At 43.6% G+C, this 18,848-nt stretch overlaps 1 protein-coding gene across 1 annotated transcript in view; it reads left to right on the top strand.

Moving 5' to 3' along the window:
* The window catches only part of RERE (arginine-glutamic acid dipeptide repeats), a 169,814-nt gene that overhangs the window by 3,327 nt on the left and 147,639 nt on the right, over nucleotides 1-18,848 (top strand). The window contains exon 2 of the mRNA XM_054394838.1: nucleotides 15,464-15,534. Coding sequence (XP_054250813.1) covers nucleotides 15,464-15,534 — 71 coding nt within the window. The remainder of the gene's footprint in view (nucleotides 1-15,463; nucleotides 15,535-18,848) is intronic.

Below are 18,848 nucleotides of genomic sequence, written 5' to 3'. Positions count from 1 at the left end.
TTGGAAGCAATTAGCATAAGAGACGTACCCCAGCACTGACACTCTTCTGTTCAGTTTGCTCTTTGTGCTTCTCTCAAATTTGCATCTGTCTCTTGTCTTGAGAACTGCAGAGAGCAATGAGAACACACATTATTGGCAAGCTCAGTGGAGGGGCATGAGCCTAGCTGAAACCTTGAGTGACTGTACTGGTTTTAAAATTTTATTTAAAACTTAATTCTTTAACAGGAGTGAGATCTTGAGTCCACCTTTTCAGTGTGTAATATGTTCTAAAGCAATTTTAGCATCTATTACAGAAGAAAATCTTTGCTTCTGTCCTTGGTTGCATATTTGTAGCTAAGGGTGCAAATTATATAAAATTTAAGAGGGATTAAGAGTTTCAATTAATGAGACTTGCAGAGCACGGATCAGAGAGCTGAAGATTCCAGGTGTGTGCAGAATGGATAGCTGAAAGGAAATCCATTCCATTCCTTTGATTCTTTCCCTTCAATGCCCTTATCTGATGTGCATGAATGTTAAAGGTCTGCATTCCCTTGCTCTGAACTCCTCACTTAAAACCTCATTCCGTGTTTACCCCACTGCTGTACAGTCCTTATTCCAACACTCAAAGCTATTTTTCTTTCTGTGCTGAGCTCAGCAACTCTGAGTAATAGCAGATAAACTGTAAATAAATAATCAAGATAATTGGAATTTCTTCATATGCAAGGTTGCCCTTTACTGTTATTATACAAATACTGTTCTTATTAATTTGCATAGGTGTAACTAATGTATGCATAGCTCTAACCCATGCACTGAAATTTACTGAGTAGAGCTTAGCCACCACTGTGCAATTAATCCTCTCTACTTTCTTGGAAATCACACAGGCCTGTCCTAGAAGCTGTTGGCCCATTTCCCCATCTGTCTTCTGGGTTTCCACAACCTCTCTCCTATTTCCTTCCAAATCTCATCTGTGGGTTGCTTTTTCTTCTCTGTTTTTTCTCACAGTTCTTACCTTGCAGTTGTCAAAATGACTGAGAGGGTAACAAATCCATTTTTAATGCACAGCGTCTATTCAGATTTCCTTAGAGGCTTCTTTAACAGAAGGTAATGATAGTGTAAGGTAGTTGCATCAAGACTGAGACGTTAGGTGCTTTTTTTTGCCTTCCTCTTCGATTCAGTTAAATCATTTAATGCTGAATTGCTTTCAGTTTTTAGTGCAGTTTGATTCCCTTCTCCAGCAGGAGAAGGTTGGTTTCCCATACGGTTCGTACTCACGTGCAATATGGTTAACACATGGCTCCTAATTGGGTGCACTTGAAAACTGGTGGGCTTGTTTTGTACTCTGCTTTTTGCAGTTCCACTTTTTTGATTGTCAGGCTGTAAGCAAATTTGAATACTTTGATACTCTGCTGTGCAAACCAGACTTCAGAGCTCCATCTGTTGTTTGGGTTAGACAATTGGTCTCCGTGTAGGATTTTCTGTATAGGAGGTACTGAAGTGCTGTCAGTCAGATGACTGGCAGTGTATTGTACTGGGCTTGAGTGGCCAAGGTGCTCCTGGAACAGCTGTCCTCAGTGCCATGCTGCTCCAAACACTTAATATAGTGCCTTTTATAGGCCCTTCTTTTGGTGATTGGTGAAGAGAATCACAGAATTGTCAGGGTTGGAAGGGACCTCAAAGATCATCCAGTTCCAACCCCCCTGACATGGGCATGGACACCTCCCACTAGATCAGGTTGCCTAGAGCCCCATCCAGCCTGGCCTTGCAAACCTGGGACTTCTACCACCTCCCTGGGCAACTTGTATAGTTGGAAGAGGGCAAACAGGGCTGTCAGTGCCTTTAAATTTCTGACAGTAACTTAACATTTCTGGCCAACCTAAAAAAAAAAAAAAAAAAAAAAAGGAGGAAAAAGGTAGTGATGATGATACTGCTCCAGAGAATCTTTCTCTTCCTCCTTGTTCCAGAGGGCAACAATTTGCTTAGTCTTAAAAGGACTAGACTTATGGTGGTGTTTTTCTTATATATCTTCATCTTGTCCTTGAGCACAGAGCTTTTCTTTTCAGTATCCCAGTAAGCTGATCTTATGAAGTCGATGGGTTAAGACTCCAGAAAAAGCACCTAGCAGAAATACCTGCATCACAATAATAGCTGCTTATGGGGATACTTTTAGTGCCCTGCTTCTCTTTATTCTCTGAACTCATGCTCACCTTCTTGCTGGAAGAAGCTGTGTGGTCTCTGTCCTCTTTCACCCTCAGTCTGCTCAGCACGACAGGAAGGGATATTACTGCATTAAAGCCATAGAGTTTAGTGCTGAGAATATTGTTGCTGCTGAGCAGTGTTGTAATGTCATCATTGAATGCTGGGTTGGAAAAACTGTGTCAGATTAAAGTCTAAGTTGATGTGGAGTCTCAGGAAAACAGATGACTTGATGTCACCTGGAGATGAGGACAATATTGTTTGCTCTGCCTACGTAGAAACATTTAAAAGGATCTGTTGGAATTAAAAGGATTTATGAGGATCTGTTTCTACAGTGACATCAGTAGCTATATAAACAACACATCAGCAAGAGGAATCAACATGAGGTAACACAAGGTGAAATGCTTCTGCAGGGAGAGTGGAGCATTGAAGGACTTGATAGTTTCTGAGCAAATTGCTTCAGAACAGCTTACATGACAGCCTCTTTGTTCTAGGTGTTAACATCTGTGTGAAGCTGGAAGAGGTACAGAATGTCAGATACAGGAAGTGTGGTGTGATGCGGTGCAGGGAAAGAGGCAGAATTAGCTTGATGTGGATCCTGGAACATCTGGCCTAGTACATGAAAAATAGGAATGTCTCTGCCACTTGGAGGGGTTTTAGGCAGTCTCTGTATGGAACAGCCATTGGACTTTTTTGCTTCCTTCCCTGCTTTTTAAAGGTATGGGAAATCACTGTCACTAGGATGAAAGTGAGCTATTGCTACTGGAAAATACAGCTGGAGCTGAGTACTAACTTTTCTGGATTTATGGGCTGATGTCTCTTTAAAGTTTTGTTAGATTTCTCTCTCTGAGTGTTGTGAAGGAGGCAGCACAACCCCATAAGCTATTATCTGGACAGGCGTCAGAGAAGGAAAGAGACTGAATTTGCAGGTGGGATGCACTGTTGTGAAATACTGCTGCTCAGTTGTCACCACATGTATCAAAGTGAGATCTTACACACTTTTCACTTGGATACCTTCTGCAGTTGCAGTGTACGTGGCCATTTTTCAAAGGGAGCACTTCATAAGGTAGTTTGCAGTCTTCAGTGGCTGGGATTTGAAGCCTGCAGGTGCTGGGTTATTGCACCATCACAATGAGAAAATGATAAAAGATGGTGGGGCACCTTTTGTGTGGATCTGTGAGCTTGTCATCAAAGTGTCCTGTGGAGTGTGGCCAGCAGAGTTCCAATCACAGTGGAACCAGAATTGTATTTACCTAAGATGTAGTCAGACTGGAGATTTCTTCCCTCAGGCTTCCCAGTTGAGAAGAGCATGTTTTTCTAACATGCTGCACTCTCTATTTCCATCTCCATTTGCAAGTCTGTTGCCATTGTGATACTAGATCATGGCAATAATCAGACACTCAGTGACAGACTTTCAGCTGCTGTAAATAAGAATAACCTCGGGAGCTGTGCTGCTTAATGGCTTTGTAAGAGTTCCCTTATTTTTCACACTTACCCTCTGTGTTTTCAACCTTTCTGCACATGAGAGTAATGGGGAGGGGAAACTCCTAACCATCTTTTTTTTTTTTTTTCCCCCAGAAGAAAAGATTCTCTTTAATACTTCTGTTTAAATGGAAACAAATGCATTCTTTACCCTTTAGTCATTAAAAGAGGGGGAATAAAAAATAGAGAAAAGGCCAGGATTAGTAGGTGAGTCTTAAAACGTGGCAGGAGGGTTAACAAAATGCATAAGCATCAGAGAGGGATTTTCTTTGAAGTCAGTTGAAGTCTGTAGAGAACTGGTTCCACATGCAGCTGAAAGTTGTGCTGTGATTGTTCTGTGCTACTGGCTAGAACAGCATTTGTAATTAGATTTTACTCTCAACATTGGAGATTTTATGAAAAGGATGGTTTTTAGAGATCAGGTGAGTAGGTGAATAATGAATGTGGATAATGAAGGCTCTGTGACAGCATACATGGACTACTTTGCTGCATATAACTCATGTTCTGTACTGGTGCTGTTAGTAAAAGCAGTAAACATTAGCCAAATTGGGGGAGAAAAGGACAATGCATTTACTGAGTTCATATTTGCTCTTAAATGTGGGAGGCATCGCTCTGTGTACGGGCAGCTGCTGGTGCCTGACAGATGGAGCCCTAAGTGCAGATCAAGGTTGATCTAGCAAATGGATTCCTCTGGCTTTGTTTGGCTTTTGTGTATAAATCATGAAGAGCAGCACGAAGGAGGTGAGTGTATCCCAAGGGGTGGGGGCTGGGAGTCTGGGCTGGGGGACAGTGCTGAGCCAGGGCTGGTAGTTTTGCACATTGTCTTTGTTTTTGCATGACATTGTGATGGTCTTTTCATAACAGATGAGCTGTGCAAGTGGAGCTGTAAAAGTCAAGGTGTTCTCTCTAAGGTGGTTTCTCTTTGTGAGCCATCCCTCTCTCTGCCATCCTAAAACAAGGGGCATTAACGAGGAGCTGCACAGCCACTGACTGGTGAAGTATTGCTAAAGTAATACCATTCTGGGAGCTCTACAAACAGGAGCTGGGTACAAAATGAGCTTCATAACATGCTCCTCAGAAGCTTGTAATGCAAAGCATAATCATAGAATAGAATCCTAAAGTAACACCTTCAGAGCCATTGCTTTGCTTTTCATGCTGGAGGAGTCTTTTGTCTGTTTTCCCAAGGAACAAGTGACAGGACAAGAGCAATCAGCCTGAGGTTGCACCAGGGGAGGTTCAGATTGGATATAAGGAACAATTTGTTCCCCAAAAGGCTTGTCAGGCCGTTGAACAGGCTGTCCAGGGCAGTTGTGGAGTCCCTGGCCCTGGAGGGCTTTCAAAGTTGTGGGGAAACGTGGTGCTGAGGAACATAGGTCAGTAGTTAGCTGTCAGTGCTGGGTTAATGGTTGGACTTCATGATCTTAAAAGTGTCTTCCAGCATAAACAGTTCTGTGATGCTGTGGAAAGACCTTTTAAGACTGAGTCCAACCCGTATTAGGAACACCTTGTAAAGCTGTGGTGTTTTGGTGCTGTTACAGGGTGAATGTGAAACTACATCAACATCTGACTGAAAGTTGTTTTGTGGGGGTCACTGCAAGATTTGTGGTGTAACTACTGTAGGTAATTGTGGAACACAGATACGAGCAGATGGGCAGACAGCAGTATCAGAATCATAGAATGGCTTGGATTGGAAGGGACCTTAAAGATCGTCTAATTCCAACCCCCTGCTGTGGGCACTATCCCAGGTTGCTCAAAGCCTCATCCAGCCTGGGCTTAAAGTCACACCTTCCAGGGGTGAGGAGTAGTAGGGAATTATTTTTGCAGAGGATGTTTGTGGAGAGAGTGTAACCTAGGCAGAAAGACCTGCTCTGCTTCACAGAGAATGCAGCATGTGTCATTCTGAACTTAGGTGAACAGAAATTGTGAAACACAAACACTGGAAATACAAACTGTGGAAGAATTGGAGTAAGAGGAAGGAATTCCTTGAAACAGGAGAGTTGGAGAATGAGGTTTGTGGCTGCAGTAATTGCTCATGGCCTGTCTTCAATTTCCTTCAGTTAAAATAGTTTGAACTTGTAGCATATGAATTTGCAAGGTCCTTTTTCCTTTGCTCTGTGGAAGTTTCCATGTGTTTCATCAGCAGTCAGGTGAAGGGGAGGATGATCAGTCACAGAGACAACTGTGCACAGTGAACTACATTCTCAGTTCATGTACTGGGGACAATGCTGTGGTTTCCCAGGTAGCAGAGCCAGTTTAGTTCATGCCAGAGATTGCTTGAACTTCTACCCAGAGATTGTTCTGATAAATTGGGGGAAGGAGGGAGTGAAAATTAATCTGTCAGAATTTTGGTCCTGGGACTAACCTTTGCTGCTCCATTTTGGAATGCATATTATGTCAAAATACCTTCATGGGGGATGGAGGAGAAAGCTCAGAGGTGAGAGAGGTGTTTCTCTGCAGGTTTGACACTCTGCTGCGTGTAAGCAGGCTAAGTGGAAGAGTGTGTTAAAAAGAGAATGCTTTTTTTGGTTTGTTTCCAAGGGAATAGAAAATGAAACAAGTTGAATACAACTTCAAAACTGATGAAAATAACTTTGAAAGGAGAATTTATCTCCATTTTTCATGTTACTGCTTGATGGACCACGCTGGTATAAGGCATTTATGCCTGTAACTGGATATCTTGTAAGTCATCACTGAATTTTATTTTTTTTTTCTGTAATATCATAATCTTGGGGCAGTTACTTGATTTTCCTTTATCCCAAAGGGATAGTTTTGTATGAAGAGTATCCAGTAAGCAGAGTGTGTGTTGCTCTAAGGAAGCATCTGAAGTAAATGGAACTACAAATGGAAAGATTTTTGCTTTGTTTCAGTACTGGCAGGAGGACTGGCTCTATAGAATCACAGAATTGTTTTGGTTGGAAAAGACCACTTAGAGAGCATAGAGTCCAACCTTCAGACTCAGATTGGTTTGGGTTGGAAGGCACCATCAAAGGTCATCGTGTCCAACCCCCCTGCACTCAGCAGGGACACCTCCAACTAGAGCAGGCTGCCCAGGGGCCCATCAAAGTCTCATTTTGCATGTCTCTGGGGATGAGGCCTCACCCACATCCCTGGACAACCTGTTCCAGTACTTCACCACCCTCATGGTGAAGAACTTCCTCCTCATGTTCAACCTAAATCTGCCCTGCCCCAGTTTCAATCCATTGCTCCTCATCCTATTACCACAGGCCCTTCTAAACAGCCCCTCCCCAGCTCTCTTGTAGGTCCCCCTCAGATATTGAAGGTCTAAGGTCTTCCTGGAGCCTTCTCTTCTCCAGGCCCCAATTACTTCAGCCTGTCCCCACAGGAGAGGTGCTTCAGCCTTCTGATCATCTCTGTGGCCTCCTCTGGACCCACTTAGCCCAACCTATGTGTTGTGGATGCTCTTACCAAAAGCAATCAAGAGATTTAAAGGAAGAAAGGATCAGAAACCTGTTTGTGAAAGGAGTGCCTTGATATACATAAAAGCTGATAGAGATTTAAAACTTCCATTTTTGGTGTTAGTTTAGGAAAGAAACACACCAAAAAGTAGATTAATAGTTACTTTTCTTTGGCTTGAAAAATGTGTGTTCGTGTCTTTACTGTGGTGATTGTGTCTCTCTATACTTAATAGTGAGGGAAGGCCATTTTTCTGTTCTCCCTGAGGTGGGCATTTCTTATTTAAGCAGCTGGCCAGCATACTGGCATCATCATTATGCTTTAAAATGAAGGAGGAAAAAAGAAAAAACCTACCAGTGTTGAAACAGTAAATGGGTTTCCCCTGTAAGTTCATCATTGTAGTGGCTGCACTAATTTGTTTTGTGCAAAAGGTGTCCCAGAGCTATTTACATATTGAAACAATAGGAAAATACTTTTCATTTCAGAAAATCCACGCTGATTATTTTTCAAATCAGGTAGTGCCTGAGTGCTGCAAGATATTTGCAGGTAGGTGAATATCAGGTTAGCAGACCACAGGGGAGGATATCACATAAGCTTAGCTGACCTGAGTGTATTTGCATCCCAGCAGGATCTGAGGCAGCAGACTGCAGTATTTGAGCTACAGTGTTCTGTGAAAATCAGCCTCACTCAAGTGACACATTTAGTTTTCCCCTTCAGAAGATGTGTCCCTGTCCAGGGCTGTACCAATACTTTATAAAATGGGTCACTCTCTCTCCATTTGTTTAAAGGGGAAGATCAAGTGATGGGCCAGTTACTCAGGAAACAGTAATGGCTGTTATGTTTTTCTAGTTGAAGGCCACACAACTAAAGCCTATCCTGATTGTGATGAGGCATTGTGGTGTGCTGCACTTTAATTATCAAAAGAATAGCTAAGGGAGAGAAGCTAAGCAACCATTTGGTGTTTGTGGTGGGCTTGGGAGTAGAAGAGCTTGCTCTTCCAAGTCCTCTTGGTGTGCTTGCTTTGGCTGCTAGAGCACAGAGTTGTACTCATGCACAGAGCAATAGAAGAACTTCTTAAGCTCCAAGCCATGTGAAGATGCCAGTGTGTAAAGGTGGTCAGCTTCACAGGCCAACTGTATGCTCTTACTGGGAGGCATTGTGGAGATGAAGTTGATTTCAGGTAGACAATGACAACTCCTTCTATTGGTTTCTTAAGGCTTGTTATTAGTGGTTGTTTTGAAGGTCTCCCTGAAATTATCCACAGCCATGTCAAGTCTAATTTGCACATAAAGGGGAAAAAAAAGGATATCTGAAGTAGTGAGACCTTGTGGCAATGTGATATATTTGTGGTGCTGCTTGTCTTTTGTGGTTTCCACAGAACCAAGTGAGTGTTCATGAAGAGCTTTTGAGATGCATCCAGTTCAGGTTTGAAGGACGAGATGCAGAGAGATTTGTAAAATAACCTGGGAGAAGTGTTAGGAGCAAACATTGCATCTCCAGCAGAAGTCTGCTGTGACCTTAAAAGATCAGAGAAGTCTTCACAGATGCAGTGAAGCTTATCTGCTGCTGCAAAAGGAGCTCTTAGGCTAACTGGTTATTTTAGTGGGCTGCACTCTTATTGGCACCCCTCCTCCCTTTTCATGATTTTGATTGAAGAAAACCAGCACTGAGATGGGAGGATAGCCTAGCATAGGTACCCTGAGCATCTACAATGTCTCTGCTTCCAGTGAGGAGTTTTTTGGTAGCACACTTTCTGTAAGAAAAGTGTTTGCTTTGTACCAGAATGGTTAACAAACTGTGTCTGAATGCATCTGCAGGAAGAACTGGAAAGTGTTGTGGACATGCATGAGAAGTGCAGAAAAATAATTGGTGTGGGAAAGGCTGTAGCTGGGTGCCTGAGCTACAGAACAGTTGCTTTTATGAAATTGGGAGCTGCAGACTACAATTAGCTGCCATTAATTTTGTTGAATAGAAATATGTTCCATTTATTGTACAATCAGGAGCCAGGCTTGAATGAGTTTAAATAGATGAAATCTAAATTATACTGACAGTCCATTAAACAGCAGCAAAACCCCTTGAAGAAAATGGATTCACTATGATACCAGTTTATAATAAAATCATTTGCCAAATAAGAACTATAGTCCAGGCACTGGGAATACTCCTGTGAGTTTCAAATGAAGACAGTAAATTGGTTGAACCATTTATTGCAGAGCAGGGCTCTAGCCCATTGTTTTCTGACAAGGAGCCAGCAGTGTTGCTTGAAATCTGCTCAGCAGGAAGAGACACTAAAAGATCAGGCTGGCAATTTGTTTGTTGTCAGCCATATGGGGGGAAGAGAGGCGACTGTACAGCTCCCTACCTGTCAGTGGGAATATTTCTCTAGCTACAACCATGTGTTTGTGGTTCCCAGTGCATTTCTTCCCTGTGCTTCTGTGTTTGTTACTAAACCTTCATGCCAAAGGCATTGCTGTTTCCAGGACTGACCTTTGTTTTCCAGGGTTTGGTCATTTTCCTCTACTTGGAATGCAGGCAAATTCCGATTGCAGCATTCAGAGTTCACTGAATGTTGCAAATATTTTTCTGATCCTTTGGAAGGTACCACTTGGCTATTAATGACCTGTAACTGCTAATATCCTGCTCTCCTGGTAGCATTTAACTGTTCTGGGGGTGGCAGTGAAGGATTGTGGCATTTAACTTTAAGTACCTATGACACTGAAAGGAAGAGCCCTGCTGCTTGGGGCTCCCACTGGTTTTGGCTTGGGCACAGGGAGAACAGTTCAGAATTGCCTGATCATGCTGCTTTTCTTTGGCAGAGAGCACTAGGAGGACTAAATCTTTTAATTTTAAACACTAGAATGGAGGAATTCAAATATCCTTTAGTTCTAGGATGTAGCTATCCTGTCACTATTTGCCTACCCCACAGCTTGGATTCAGGATATGTGCATGCACACACAGGAAGAATATCTCCCTCCCAAGTCCTTCCATATATGACTCCATAAAATCTATTAATTCCCTCTCACAGAATTGAGCTCTGGCTCAGTAAACAATTGGATTTATTTTTTCTTTTAAATCCAGAATGAAACAAACCAGGCTGGTTCTGATGACACAAACCTGTTTTCCAGAGCTTGCCTGGACACTGTTTATTTTCCAGTGTCTCAGATCCATCATACAAATTTCTGCTGTGGTGCAGCTCAATCTGCAGCCTTAATGAGAGTGGTGCTTTCTGTGTATTAAGTCAGGAGTGGTGGATGAGAAACAGGAGTGTACAGGGATAAGTACAGCTGGAGCATGGGTTTTGGCACACTGATGGAATGGTTGAATATAGAACACCTGCTTCTACTGATTCCTGAGCCTGATTGATCTGGTTAGTTGTGACAATGTTAGAGGTGATGTAGGAAATACTGCACCCAGTGCTGGTGTCCCCATCATAAAGAAGACACAGAGCTATGGGAACAAGTCCGAAAGAGGCCACAAAGGTCATCCACGGGCTGGGGCACCTCTACTATGAGGACAGGCTGAGAGAGCTGGGGGTGTTCAGCCTGGAGAAGAAAAGACTCCTGGGGGACCTTAGAGCTGCCTTCCAGTACCTGAAGGGATCCTGCAGGAAGACTGCAGAGGGACTTCTCATGAGGGTGTCTTGAGACAGGACAAGGGGGAATGGTTTGAAGGTGTGGGAGGGTAGGGTTAGGCTGCAGCTTAGGAAGAAGTTCTTCAGTGTGAGGGTGGTGAGACGCTGGAATGGGTTGCCCAGAGAGGTGTTCAAGGCTGGGTTGGATGAGGCCTGGAGCAGCCAAGTCTAATTGAGGGGATTCCCTGCCCATGGCAGGGAGCTTGGAGTAGATGATCTCTAAGGTCCCTTCCAACCTAAGCCATTCTAGGGTTCTATGCACTGGGTGTCTGATGAGCTCCCTGAAGTTGTACCTAACTTGGCAAATGATTTTTTTGCACACCTGGCATTATTGGTGTTTAGAACCTCTAGGTCTAACATAGGACATGTGTAAGAAAGCAAGATGGGGATGATCAGAGGGCTGGAGCACCTCTCCTATGAGGACACACTGAAAGAGTTGGGGCTGTTCAGTCTGGAGAAGAGAAGGCTCTGAGGTGACCTTATTGTGGCCTTCCAGTATCTGAAGGGGGCTACAAGAAAGCTGGGGAGGGACTTTTTAGGATATCAGGGAGTGACAGGAGTAGGGGGAATGGAATAAAGCTGAAAGTGGGGAGATTCAGGCTGGACGTGAGGAAGAAGTTCTTCCCCATGAGAGTGGTGAGAGCCTGGAATGGGTTGTCCAGGGAGGTGGTTTGAGGCCCCATCCCTGGAGGTGTTTAAGGCCAGGCTGGATGAGGCTCTGGCCAGCCTCATCTAGTGTGAGGTATCTCTGTCCATGGCAGGGGGGCTGGAACTGGCTGATCCTTGTGGTCCCTTCCAACCCTGACTGATTCTATGAGGGAAAGAATGTGTAATCCAGTAAGATACTGGGATGTCAAGGCTGGGAAATGTGTCTAGACTGGAACTCTGATTGCTAACAGCTACACTAAAGTGTCTCAGCTTGTGACTGTTGAAATACAATGGCTGGGCTTGCAGGCAATTCCTTGATGATGACTTTCAAGGAATATCTTTCCTGTGTAAGTGTGGTGCTGTGCAGAGACCCTAAGGCTTTGTTTCTTGGATGATGCAAGCGTTGACTCATTGGGCAAAGCATAAAAAGATTCCAGTAGTGAAGATGGTTGCTACATAAACTGCAGCAGTTAAGCTGGTAAAGGTTTGTGTGCTCAGAAGAGTAAGGTGCTTGGGTGCTGGTTGGGATTTTTTTTGTGGTGTTTGGTTGGTTGGTGTTTTTTTTTTTTTTTTACAAAAGGTCTTTGAGTCCATCTATTGAAGCTCTAATTTTCAAAGCAGCTTTTAGTGTGGGGAATATTAATGCAACCCTTCAGAACTAGGGCACATCTGGTGAATATCACAAGCCCAAAGGCATAATGACTCTGTACCATGTGTTGTAGAAATGCTTCATCTCCAGTGGGACATTTTACACGAGATAGGAAAGTAAGCAAATGCACTCATGGCTGGGGTCAGGCACTGAATCCCATGAGCTGTGCAGGGAACCTGAGATGGCTTTACTCTGTTTTGCCATTGCAGGGCGAATATCAGGAGGTGCAACCTAATCAGTGGACAGAGTACACTGAGGGTGAAGTAGTGACTTACCACAGAATCACACACAATCCCTCAGCGTTAGGGGTTGCAAGGGACCTTGAAAGGTCATCCAGACCAACCCTCCTGCCTGAGCAGGATCACTTAGAGTAGGCCATGCAGGAATGCATCCAGGTAGGTTTTGAATGTCTCCAGAGAAGGAGAGTGCACAATCTCTCTGGGCAGCTTGCTCCAGGGTTCTGTCACCCTCACAGTGAAAAAATTTGCCCTTCTGTTCGCATGGAACCTCCTCTGCTCCAGTTTGCACCCACTGCCCCTTGTCCTGTCATTGGACAGCACTGAGCACAGCCTCATAGAGTTATGGAATGCACTGGGTTGGAAGGGACCTGTAAAGCTCATCTAGTCCAATCACTCTGCAGTAAGCAAGGACATCCCCAACTAGATGAGGTTGCTCAGAACCACATCAAGCACAACTTTGAATGTCTCCAGGGATGGAGCCTCCATCATTTCCCTGAGCAACCTGTTCCAGTGTTCCTGTCTTAAGAAATTATTGTCGAGGCCCTTATGCAGCTTGGAGGAGTAGGCACAAAGTGGAATGGCTTAACTGCACTTCTGGGCTGCTGCTTTTCTGACAAAGTGATGCTTGGATACAGAGTGGCCTTAGCCATAGAGATGAGAATTGTCTGACTTAGACTTTGACAATGCAGAAGATCTTGGCAGTCATACAGAGCTGAAAACATTCCAGAAGTATGTGCTCAGTGGAAAAGAAGGGTTCAGGAGCACACTGCAGTGTGCTAGGGGTAAGGAGGGACTATTCTGTATTTTTCATGGACACAAGGGCAAGGGACAATGGTTCAAACTTGAGGAGACTTAGATATTAAGAACAAGTGCATCATTAGGCTGGTAGAACACTGCAACAGGTTGCCCAGGGTGGTAGTTGAGGCCCCATCCCTGAAGATATTCAAGGTCAGGCTCAACAAGGCTCTGAGCAACCTGATCTGTGGGATTATGTCCCTGCTGACTGCAGGGGGATTGGACTGAGTGGCCTTTGGAGGTCCCTTCCAACCCAAACCATTCTAGGATTGTGTTAGTGACAGTACACAGGTTTGCTGCATTAGAAGAACAGTGTCTAGTTTTCCTCTGTTGCTTTGGTTCACACCAAAGCTGTCCTTTGGAACAATCCAGTTGGGTTTTGGCTTTCTGGCAAATGAAAATTGCTCTTTATGGTGAGTTTTGAGTGGCTAATATGAATGCATCCCAAAATGTTAGCCATTTTTCCATTGCTTTGCACCTGGATTAACTTGTTTGCTTATCTCTACAGCCTCTATTGCTTTGGAGACATCTTAACTGGATGTCATCTTTGTTTTCAATCTTGGCAGGCAGCCAGCAGTGCCTTCCTTAAATGCAGTATACCAGTGAGTCAACATGTTTGCTTTATCCAGAGTAGATGCCAGATTCTCTTTTGTGTCAGCCATTTCAGAGGGGTGCTTGGCTGTTTACTCTGTGTGCTGTCTGATAACACTCTGAAAATGAGGCTTGCAAAATTGAGATATTAAGAGAAAGAAAAAAAAACCACGACACGTGGAAGTTGTAGTGTTTTCTCTAGCTGAAATGGTATAGCTTTTTAGACACATTCCCCAGTGAGTCCTGAAAAACTTCCTGCAAACGAGTGCTGGAACATCCTGTAAATGGCTGATTCACCTGGGATCCTGAGCTGGTGCTTTGAGTGAGTAGAGAGCTGGCCAAAGGGGATGATGAGCTGAGGAAGTCTGGTCCTTTGGAAAAGGAAAGCCATTCTTGAAATTAATGGAAGCAGTTCTTATTGATTCTGGAGAGATACTGGAGGTTGTTACAGAAAACTCTTTATTGTTATTTGCCTACTAAAAAAGAAAAACTCCCAAGATTTAGAGCATTTTACATCCTTGAAATTTGTTTGTCTTGAGACTCTTGGTGTGAGATGCTTGGGTTGTGACATGCTAGATAGTGAAAATATGCAGAGGAGGACTTCAAACTGATACTACTTCTATAGCTGCCTAGGTAGCTTTGCTCTTCCATTTCCTTGTGAAACTTAAGACTTTGGATTTTCTTTTTGTATAGAAAGAAATACTTAAAAGGTGGGTGTCAGGGCCAGGCTCTCTTTGGTGGTTTTCAGTGACAGAACAAGGGGTAATGAGCACAAGCTGGAACAAGAAGCTCCATCTAAGGAACTTCTTTACTCTGAGGGTGGTAGAGCACTGGATTAAGGTGCCCAGAGAGGTGAAGTCTCCTTCCCTGAAATCAAAACCTTCCTGTGCAACCTGCTCTAGGTGACCTTTCTCTGGTAGGGGGTTTGGACTAGATGATGTCCAGAGGTCCCTTCCAACCCCTATCATTCTTAGTTTCTTTGATTCTTCTTAGCTGGAGACTCCTCCATAGAGTAGCTTGCATTCCTGGTGTCTTCTGCCTTTAGAATTGCAGCTACCTATCTGAATATAAAATGAGAGACACAGTGACTGTCCTTTAAATATTTGTTTGGCTTTGTGAATAGCCTCTTTGCCTTCTAGCAAGCTCTGTGTGAATGCTCTGATTTCCCAGGTCATTATCATTAATCAGGCCCTTTCCCATCCCACTGTAATTTTCTTCTGAGGCACTGCTTTCGTTGGGGCTATTGCCAAGACTGTTTTTAATCCCACAGACTTTCTTTTTACAGCAACCTTGTAGAGTCCAGTTGTCAAAAGCAAACAAACATAATTACTCAGCTTCTGTCATGTCAAATGTAATTTGAGAGAGCCCAGTCCTTCCCTGAGGTAAATCTAATTTAGTTTGCTACGTTTCAGCTAGGATTGGTTGTCTTGGTTTTCTTCACAATTAGAAGAGCAACTATGTTAGTGTGAGGTTCTTAATAGCAAGCTAACCACACAAGATTGGATTAGTTCCCTGTCTTATTGTCATCTGGTTCATAGGTTGTGACCTGGTCATTTTGATGAACTGAATTCAGAATGGTCCTAGATGAGTCCCTTTTTGTTTTCCTAGCAAAATGTCTTTTCAAATCCAAGCAATTTTTTTACGCAGTCGATTCCCTTATTTATCATCACAAAGCATCTACTTCCTATTTTGAGATCACACTCGGAGTAAATTATGTTATGCAAATGCAATGGTGGCTCTTTCTTAAGACTTCAGCTGCTTTTTAATTTAGCCTGGGTTTAGGTTCTTTCTTGGAGGGACAGAAGTTAATTGCCATGATTGTAAAATCTTGTGTTTCTCCCCAAGATTGCGTATATATCGAGAGCCGCCGGCCGAACACCCCCTATTTCATCTGCAGCATTCAAGACTTCAAACTGGTAAGGAAAATTTTCACATCTCCCATTTTTCTTCCCCTGCCCCATTCTCCAGTGAGGTGATGATATTTCTTCATCCAGATCTCTTCCTGTAGCTCCTTTAGCTCTTTAGCTTCTGAAGCAGGAATCGTTTCGCTGTTAGAATGTTGATCTGGGCTTGGTGGAGACTTAGTTAACTGGGCTGGAGAGCTCAGGTTGTGGTCTGTGTAATGTTAAGGTTTTGTAACCCACAGAAATACCAACTTGGAGTGGTTTGGGGAAATTGTGGCTCAGTAAGTGAAGTTTTTCCTGGGAAGTTAAATTTGGCTGTGTTTTATATAGCACAGGGCTGTGAAGGGAAGCAGGAGGGGGCTGACTTGTGGTAGCCTGTCTCAGCAGATGGGTGGACAAATGAGGATGCAAAGACACTAAAGCAATGTGGCAGGTTTGATTTGGGGGAAAAAAGAAGAAATAAAAGATGTAATTCTTTAGTGCCTTTTTAAAGATTATTTTAATCTTTACAAATGACAATGCAGGGCTGTGAGCAAGAACAAATGAGTTCAATTGTGGTTTGCCTCTGTTTATCTGAATTTGTACATGTAAAAGGTTAAACATGTTCTTCCCAGGGTGCTGTCACTGCACAGCCTCTGGCTGCTTATGCAGCTGCTGCCTGCTTGACATAAAGGGCACCCATGCTTGCTTTGGACATTGCTGTGGGTAGTGTAAGCACGATATGTGGGTAAGTTAACTTATGGCTGATTATCCTGCTGTGTTGGTTAGTGCAAGTTCTGAAGAGGTGAACTGTCCTTAGAAGGCAGAGATTACCTGCTATCTCTTGCTAGCAGGCAAAATATTCCCCCTGCCCCAAGCTTTTTTTATCCAAGCCTTCCATTGTAGTCCTTATGACTCAGTTTTGTGAGCCCACAGTGAGGGAGGCCATGTAGGCTTTTTTCAACATGGATATCCATGGTAGATCCTGGAGATGTTCAAGATCAGACTTGCTGTGGCCCTGGCCATCCTGATCCAGTTGGAGGTGTCCCTGCTGACTGCAGGAAGGTTGGACAAAGGTGACCTTTGAGGGCCCCTTCCAACCTGATGCTGTCTGTGAATCTGTGAGTCTTGCCACCTGTAAGCATGCAGGATCCTTCCCTCTCTCCCTTCTCTCCTGCTTTGTGGTATTTGAAAGGAGCTGTTGGATTTGTAGTGAACAGGTTCTAGCAATGGGTTAAGGCACAGTTGTGTTCCTCTTGCACAGCAGCAGGTGCTTTTGTGTCTGACTGGAATGACAATGTGATCCTTGCCATTCTGGGCAATAAGTTCCTGCTGAGTTGCATTAATTGCTCAGGATATTAACAACAAAAGCTGAAGCTTCTGTTGTCAGCATCAGTCTTGTACAACACATTAAAGATGTTTGCAAAACTATGTGGGAAGTGTATTGCAGCAGGGTTTAATACCTTTAGAATTTATTTGGTTTAGTGGTTTCTCTTTTTTTTCCTCCTGCTTTCAGCATTCAAAGGATATGACATCAGGGTACTGGCAGCTTTGCTGCTTTTCTCCCATGGAAATTGTGTCATTGGGGTTTGTTTACTTTTTGCTTGCTCCAACTTCTTGAACTTCTCTGTTAGATTTTTTTTTTCCCCTCTCTTTTTTTTTTTTTCTCCTTACTGACATCATGTGTAAAAGGAACTTGTGAAAATGACACAGCCAAAAACCCCTCGGTGCTGATTATGCCAGCAAAAAATGAATCCTCAGTGTGTTTGTCACTGTTGATTTTACTATTGCAGGAAAGGAAAGATGTACAGTGGAAAAGACACTTGAATTCTCTTTTAGTGTGAGATACCAACAGGAAAACAGCCTTGTTTTGCCTTCAGCTAAACATGTCAAGTGAAGCAGGGAAGTTCAAGTCAACAGCTTTGAAATGTTGCCTACTAATTAAATACATTATCATGCTGGTTGTCATACACTAAAAGTTTTTGGCTGAGTGTTATGAGTCTTACCCTGTGCTTTCCTGTTGCTCTAGGTGCAGTTCAGATCATAGGAGCTGCTGGTGGGTTTTTTACTGGTAAAAACAAAGAATGTAAGCTTGCATTTAAAAAAAATAAGGTAGAGGAGGGAGTTAAAAGTGCCAGAGTAAATACTGCCTGATACACATGAGGGTGACCCTGCAGGGTGAAAGGCATTCTGGGCACTGTTTATCCCAAACAGAAGGGATCCTACAGGAAGGCTGCAGAGAGACTTTTCCTAAGGGTGTCTAGCAACAGGACAAGGGGGAATGGTTTGAAGCTGAGGGACAGTAGGGTCGGATTGGATCTTAGGAAGAATTTCTTGAGTGCGAGGGTGATGAGACTCTGGAATAGGCTGCCCAGGGAGGTTGTGGATGTCCCCTACCTGGAGGTTGGATGAGGCCTTGAGCAACCAAGTCTAGTTGAGAGACATCCCTGCCCATGGCAGGAAGGCTGGAGTAGATTATATCTAAGGTCCCTTCCAACCTAAGCCATTCTGTGGCTCTTCTAAGATAAGGTGAGGGTGGAAGAGTGAGCAGCAGGTTTTGGCTCCCACGTGGTGAGGGCAACTGGAGGAGCTTAGATGGCTTTCTATGTCCTTCTCCTGAACAAAAAAAAGTAGTAGCGTGCTAAGGCTTGGCTGTGTGGGAAGAAGTGAAGTGATCCATCCAGATTAACTGTGTTAGAAGCTGTCATGGGTAACATAGATCCTGTTTTGTCTTTAGCATTTCTGAGGTACTGGATCCTTTCCAGCTTCTGTGACTCATGTGAATAACTTTGTGGAATTCAGAAGTAAAATATGATCAAGTCTGATGTGTTGGATCTTAGGGTAACTGTCAACAAGCTGTGGCACTTCAGTAATTGTCGAGTCCTTTCGGGTCTGCTGTTGCTTCAGTACTTCCATAACAGGAGTTTTGCTAAGATTAATATCTCCTTTCAAAACCATTTCCAATAACATGTTGATTGCCTCACACATTCCTGGGGAGAAAGCTGAATTACACCAGGGGTATGACAGGAGAGCTGCTCTGCTCTGTGAACTTCTTGGCATGCTTTTGAGAGCTGCACTGACTGCTTCTGCAGCTGGGAAAGCACTTTGAAAAAGCATTGATTTGAAACCTGTGGAGCCTCCTAGAACCCTGCTAGGGAATAAATAAGATGACAGAAGGGACTTCACCTGTTCCTTTATTGTTTGTCCTTTTCTGCTCTGTAGTGCCAGTCATGAGTTTGGAAACCTCCTGGAGTTCAGACTTTGCTATTTAGCATCTACTTGATATAATGGGCTTCAGGCTCTGAGGGAGGCAAATGAACACTCAATTCCTGGCCAGACTTCATGGG

Source organism: Indicator indicator, chromosome 32 (assembly GCF_027791375.1).
Source record: "Indicator indicator isolate 239-I01 chromosome 32, UM_Iind_1.1, whole genome shotgun sequence".
In the NCBI taxonomy this organism is placed as follows: Eukaryota; Metazoa; Chordata; class Aves; order Piciformes; family Indicatoridae; genus Indicator; species Indicator indicator.
Note: the sequence above shows the minus strand (reverse complement) of the source record. Positions and strands in the feature narration are given on the sequence as shown.